General features: G+C 46.3%; 1 protein-coding gene across 1 annotated transcript in view; it reads right to left on the reverse strand.

Moving 5' to 3' along the window:
- The window catches only part of tenm2a (teneurin transmembrane protein 2a), a gene marked incomplete at both ends in the record, with an annotated part of 398,840 nt that overhangs the window by 166,424 nt on the left and 224,916 nt on the right, over window positions 1-7,500 (reverse strand). The window contains 1 exon segment of the mRNA XM_080746746.1: window positions 5,156-5,372. Within this exon segment, the coding sequence (XP_080602872.1) occupies window positions 5,156-5,372 (217 nt within the window).

Here is a 7,500-nt window from a genome sequence, read left to right on the forward strand (position 1 = left end):
CAGCTGCACAGGTGCAATTCATTATTGTTAATTGTGGCACGTTTACTAACCAAGTTCAGCTGCACTTGAACAACCGCTCCAGGCTGCCATATCCAGCCCAAGAAACCGTAGAAACGGGGGGGAAAATAGAATGTACTTCTTAAAATAAATGTATCATGTCTGTTGCTAAGGTATGGCAACATGACATGGTGTCTTAAGACACCAGTCATGTTGCCATACCTTTGCTTTTTCTGAACTGATGCCACTGATGCATAGAAGTGCACCATTACCCGAGCTAACAAGTGGACTTGTGTTCCTAGCCAAGCATGACAGCAGAACGTCAGTGGAGTGTTGTTGCGGGGGATTGGCGGGGAATTGGGTCCGTGCGCATGTTGGTGCGGGAATACGCTCCGACTCAGAGCACCTGTCTGGAGCGCTGGGCTGATGGGGGGGGGGGGGGAGGGGGGAGCTGAGACGGACAAACGGAGCGTAGCAGATCGCTCCTGGAAAGAGCTAGCGCTAATGCTGTCTCTGGTCATTCATTATGCATGGGAACGCGCTAGGCTATTTTTAGCGCCAGGCCGGGCCTCTTCTGAAGTGGTTGGCTATCTCCTACTGGCATGGGGAGGGAAGTCACCTCAAGTCACTGCTGTTTTTTTTTTTTTTTTTTCCTTCTTATTTTTTCTGTTGAAACAAATCTACGGAAGCGAAAGCAACAACAAAGATGACTCTTCGTCCACCAGTTGTTTTTAATGGCGTTTGTATAATGACTATAGTGCAGGCTGTGAGTGTGTGTGCCCGTGTGTGTGTGTGTGTGCGTGTGTGTGCGTGCGTGCGTGTGAGTGTGTGAGTGATGACATTATGATGACAATTCTCTTGTGGATTTTGCCCCCTAATTAGACAGAGATGAGTAACCAAGGCAGAGGTGGTGTGTGTGAGTGTGTGTGTGTGTGTGTGTGTGTGTGTGTGTGTGTGTGTGTGTGTGTGTGTGTGTGTGTGTGTGCGCGCGCGCGCGCGCGCTGTTAGTTTCACCTCAGTGTCTCCTTCCATTGTTTTTCGTCCTTCACTCTACGTGGAATGACTGATGAGATGCATGAGACAATGACATAGGACTGGGACACATGACATGAAGTAGGGACATATTGAAGCATGGGACGCGTGACATAGGGACACATGAAGTGGGAAGAAGTTGCCAGCATTCAAGGAATTTCCTTTTCCTTTCATGTTTTATTTGAGGTAAATAAAACATGTGACATTTCCTTGAGTGCTGGCAACTTCTTCAGTCTCTCATGTTATTTTGAGTTGTGTACCACAAAGATGTCATCTAATTAGGAGTGTTGCTGGCTTTCTGCTCCATTGCAGATATCTCTCTCTACACATGAAGTGGGGACATGCAGGGACACTTTGTGTAGGGTACATGCGTGGGTACAACATAACATATAGAGCATGCAGGGGCGTCACACCAAATTCTGGGCCCTGGGTACAAGGAATCACTGCGGGCCCCCCCATGAATGTTAACTATTGAAAAATAGCAGATATACAAGCTCAAGCTTGTAGATCTGCTATTTTTGAAAAATTGTGAAAATGTGTGCAAGAAACCCATGTTTCCATGTCAGTGATGCTACTTTTTTATGTGAAGGACCCCCAAAATGATATTAATTTGGCCACGGACCCCCATCTCAAAATATTTAGTTCCAGGGACCCCCCGGAAGCAAAATTTGAGTTACAAATGTTCGCTTAAAAAGTAGGCCTATTCAAAGATTTGCACAGATTTTCACGACTTTTCAAAAATAACAGATCTACAAGCTCGCAGCGCGGCACTCGGTGCCGCGCTGTGAGCTTGTATATCTGCTATTTTTCAATAGCTAAAGTTACTAGGGCCCCTCCACCTTGGGCCTGGTTACTCAGTCCCACTTTCCTACCCCTTGTGACGCCACTGAGAGCATGTGAACAGAACATGCACAGCATCACAGCTCTGCGACATGGATAGCACAGAGTTTCTGTCTATTCCTCAGACAGACGCTGAGAAATGTGGGCCACGAGATGTAAAAGTGCAAGAATGAGTGCGAAGAAGACGGCGAGAGGAGGGTGAAGAAGAGAAAATGGGGGGAGGGCGGGGGTGGGGAGGAGAGGGCGAAAAAAAAACAGGAGAGTGGGGATGGGGGGGGGGGGGGTCAGGTCTGATCTCTTTAACTGCTGAATTAGCGATTCTGGTCTCTTCCTAATGTATGCACGCTCACGCATGCACACACCACACACACACACACACACACACACACACACACACACACACACACACACACACACACACACACACACACACACACACACACACACACACACACACACACACACACACACACACACACACACACACACACACACATTCAAAATGAACACAACAGGCCCAGTGACTCTGTGTTAACCACAGAAAATGTCAATAAACCGTTTGCCGTTCAGGGCTAGAAAATAAACTGCCGTGGTTGGCTTCTACTGACCGTCATGCACGCACGCACGCACGCACACACACACGCGCACACACATGCACACACGCACGCACGCACGCACGCACGCACGCACGCACGCACGCACGCACGCACGCACGCACGCACGCACGCACGCACACGCACACAAGCTGATATTAATATGCCATGGCGAGCCCCTGGTCTCCCTGCTGTGCCCTTATGCACGGTGCTTTAACAGCAAGACATGTTAGCAGACATGCTAATGCCCTTCTGTTGGACGAGGCCAGGCTGTGCAGGCTGGATGGCATAATGAACTTACAGGGATTAGCCGGGCCAAATCCGCCAGTCCACTCTCCAGACATAGAAAGGCACTGGCTTAAAACGAAAAGAAAAAGAAAAAAAGAACTGGGTCAGAAATCAGCTGCCACGGAGAGCTTTCTCCCAGATTTTCGGGGTGTGAAAACAAAATGTCCATTGACATGCCAATCGCTGTTTCTTTGCCGTTTGTCAATGTAATGTAAATGTACGCGGTCAAAAAGATGAGAGGGCCAGACAGAATGAGAGAAAGGCGAAGGTAGGTTACTAAGGTGGATGAAAAGGTGATCTGCATGGCTGAACTCTAATTGCTCCATTTCTTCCTTGCTGCGTATAGTGTGTGTGTTATCAGCCAGACTTCCTGGCGAAAACCACCGTTCCCGTTAGCAGAGTTTCAGACGGACTCACTGGCAGCTGTAGCCTTTGTCTGTTCAATTCCCCCGGTCGTTCAGTGTTGGCCATTCGGACTCACTTGTTATTGTTCCAGTCAGCCTCCTACTACAACTACTACTGCTTCCTGCAAGGTCGTCAGAATGTGTATAGGCTCTGAATGACTTAAACAAAGCGTGTTTCTTTCTGCAACGTTCAATTTTAATTGCTGTTGCAAGACATCAAAGCATGCAGTTCTAGACAAGCAGCAATTCTAGCCTATACAGTGCATGTGCCAGAACTTCCCTTATTTTCACTACACATTTTGATTAATTAAACTATACCGAATAGTCCCGATTAATTCAAGCAGTATAATTCTGCAGCAATTAATCATATATCTATTTACTATTAAACCATGGAATACTTGAATATACTTGGTGTATAATAAATAATGTTGGATATCGTCACTGCGGCAGAAACCTTGTATCTCCAAGTTTCAAATTTGTAAATTTTTTCACAAAGTAAAGCCCTGCTTCATCATACAAGGCCGTCGCACAAAAGTAGTGAAAACAGCAGATCTACAAGCACACTGCGAGGCGTTGTGTGCTTGTAGATCGGCTGTTTTCACTAGTTTAAATCATTTTTAAAATGATAAATACAAAACAAACGGTTTTGGACATACAAGGTTTCCACCCAACAACTACGATATATATAGTATATTTACTTTATTTATGGTAAAGGAGTCTTAGGGTTAATGGTTAATGAGCGCCGATTCCCCGTTAAGACGCCTGGAGATGTCTTATCTGGTTACCATGGTTACCAGGTGAACAGGTGCCACGGTAGCGGCTGGTGAGCGAAAACACTACATATCCCATGATGCAACTCGGCCGCCAGCATCATGGAGCGTCTATCCTCCATAGGATCCTATTCATTGCTGAGGCAAAAAGACGGCTTTATCTCGGAATCTACTTCCACAAACGCAGAGAAGGCAGAGAACCGCTCTTTTTCACAGCAACACTGGGCTAGTTAGGATTTTAGTTAGGATTTTAGTTTCGCGACCGAATGTAAATAAACTGTCCATTTTAAAATCGTCAATTTCCACAACATGCACACGCACGTGGATTCCGGGGGTTTTCAAAATAAAGCGTAAGTGTATGGCGGCACTCTACAGCCAAATAATTACCAAAATAATGGCATCCATCCAATGTGTTAAATAAAACATTAACGTTGATGTTTGTGTGAACGTCAGGCACACTGCCTCGTGCAGGGTTTTGCATTCTTTCCACACTAATACATAATCAAATGGATAATCTGAAACTGCAGGTGTACTACGGCTTGTTTAGAACTGCAGGCCTTGCAATGCCAGAAAATTTCAAAAGGTCTAAAGGTTTCTTTCATTCTGATCGATTCCAAATGAACTAACTAATCAAACAGTGACTCCTGTCAATTTGTTCAAGCTGGGAGACTATGGTATTTAGAATTCATCAATACCACTACATCAATATCACTTCATTATGCTTAGTAAAACAGACCTGATTTGCACTGTACTAGTTATTTTTCCATCTACGGCCAACTCTCTTCACCAAAAATAGTCGATCTACAAGCTCACGACGCGTCACGATGTGACGCGTCGTGAGCTTGTAGATCAGCTATTTTTGGTGAAGAGAGTTCATCCCTATTCTTCCCCCCAGAATAGGGATGCAGGGGTTCAAGTAGTTAAACATCAAATATAAAGTTATTTTCAGTCAGTTCTGATGGAAACAGATATTTAATTTCTCTGTGACATAGCCTAGGGTTAGGTTTGGTTGTCGAAAGATGACTCATAGAAGTAGCGACACGCTCCTGTAGATCTGCTATTTTCACAATAGAACTGTGTTATACAAAATGTAATGCCTCAACTCTTAGTGCTCGTCAGGGTGTGGGGGGTCCCCAGTAAAATGTGATTATTTTGGGGGTCGCGGCCTGAAAAGGTTGAGGACCACTGCTTTACACCGGTGACGGACAGCGACTCCCCCCCCGGTCCTTACCCGTGTTGGAGGGCTGAGCCCGGAGCAGGTAGGGGTCGTCGGGACGCTGCTGCTCCAGGTGGGAGTGCGCGATGGAGTTCTTCTCCAGCAGGGGCACCTGGCACTCCCTGATGGGCGGAGACGGGCCGGGGGACGGGTTGGTGCAGGGTGGAGGACGAGGCGGACGGGAGGGAGGGGGGGAGCAGGGTGGAGGAGGAGGTTGGAGGGAGAGGGCGACCTGGAGAACGGATGAAGAGAGAGAGAGAGAGGGAGAGAAAGGGAGAGAGGGAGAGAAAGGGAGAGAGGGAGTTATAGGGAGGGAGGGAGTTGGACTAAACAGATGGCTTCTGGCTGACAGCGATATAGCCGGTGTCGACGGTAGTTATGCTTCAAAGTGCACACCACAGCCTGCTGGCTTTGTTTTAACACATGTACGATGGGTTCGCCGACACACTTCCCACCTTCTGCTTGAAAAGTGCCAAATACGACCACTTGCACACACTGTACTGTATATCATATTGAAAAGCAAACCGAATACTCTCAGTATGTCTCTCTCTCTCACCCAGTCACACACACGAGCACACACGCGCACACAAAGGCTTGAGCGAGATGCTTAGATAAGATTATGCTTCCGCCAGGACCTACATCCCGGCGTACTATTGTCCTTTACCTCGACGCGCGCCGTTGAGACAAGAGAAAGTTATCAGCTCTGTCTTTAAATAGTGGGGAGCCGTGGGGACACACAATCGTGGACACAATCAGGCTGTCCCCACACACACACACTAGATACAGAAAAGGAGGGAGAGAGGAGGAGAGAGAGAGAGAGAGAGAGACGGAGAGAGGGATGGAGAGAATTCACTCTACTCTCCAAAGGCTCCGAATCAAGGACAGAGTGAGGTCTAATAAATTCTATTTAGAGACTCATAATAATATGGAAATAATTATGTCTGCCATATTTGCAGCTCAATCCATCAACAGCGTGGTTAGGAATGAGGCCATCGCGTCAGCGAAATCCACTGAAGGACTGCAGTTATTAGCACTACTAATTAGGAGAGCCGACAGCCAATGCATCGGCATACTGATAATCACTTATTTTTCTTCTGATTCCACGGTCAAAATAATGATAGCCTCGGGCGCTCTCTCTTCAATAGTTTTTTTTTTTCTTTTTTCTTTTCTCAAATAGCCTTGTCAATAAAGCTATTTTCTTCTTCAATCTTCTTAGGACACATTGTCCTTCACCTCCCAAAGGGATGAAGTGAAGGGGGGGGGGGAAAGTAGGTTATAGCGCCTTGCCTCTCTGGTTTATCAAACTTCATTCACTCACACTCGTTTCACGGTGAAAGTTTATCTGAAGAATACTGTATGTGTGGAGGGAGTGCGAGCTTGTAGATCTGCTATTTTCGTGAAAATGTGTGCAAATCTTTGAATAGAGGGTATGCGCGTGACATCACTGTTGCTGGAAGTTATGTGGGAACGCCTACTGAGCGGCAAAAAACTAATTTCTGCCATTGACAGCCCATACATCCAAACAGAAAAGTCCTTTCTGATTGTATTAAACAGAGTTCAACTCACCAACATTGCGGCTGTACCGAAAGCTTGAATTATCCTCTTTCTATCTGCAATGTTTTTGTTTCATAAAAATCCACCATATGCATGTTATGAGCTACTTTCTGTCAAGACATTCTGTGCAGGGGATTATTTTTCAGAGTTTGGAAGCGCTCGTTTCCAACAACACAACATCCTGCTGCCTCCTGCATTATGTGCAATTTAGAAACAGGTGGTATGCAGGACCGTTGCATGATTTGCAACTAAGCACTTCCAAACTCCATGCTGCTCAATGTTTTGCCACTCAGTCTAGATTAAGGGGGCGGGTCCCAGTGGACGTGCATACCCTCTATAAATGTATTGTTTAAGCGAACATTTGTAACTCAAATTTGCTTCTGGGGGGGTCCCTGGAACTAAATATTTTGAGATGGGGGTCCGTGGCCCAATACGTATCATTTTGGGGGTCCTTCACATGAAAAGGTTTGAGCACCACTGACATAGAAAAAAAACCTTAGAAGGATTTGAAATATTCACATTTTTCACGATTTCTATAGCAGATCTACAAGCTTGCATGGCGGCATTCGGTGCCGCGCTGTGAGCTTGTATATCTGCTATTTTTCAATAGCTAAAGCACAAAATAATGCGTCCCCAGTCTAAATGGGTTAAACCCCCTCCCCCATATGAAGAACATTCATGTGGGGCCGCAGTGAATCCTTGTACCCAGGGCCCAGAATATGGTACGACACCCCTGATTTCACCGGTGAAAGTTTATCTAAAGAATAGCGTCCGTGTGGAGGGAGGAGCATCGCGCAGGACTTTTG

The sequence above is a fragment of the Nannobrachium achirus genome (genome assembly GCF_963921795.1).
Source record: "Nannobrachium achirus genome assembly, chromosome: 17".
Taxonomy (NCBI): domain Eukaryota; kingdom Metazoa; phylum Chordata; class Actinopteri; order Myctophiformes; family Myctophidae; genus Nannobrachium; species Nannobrachium achirus.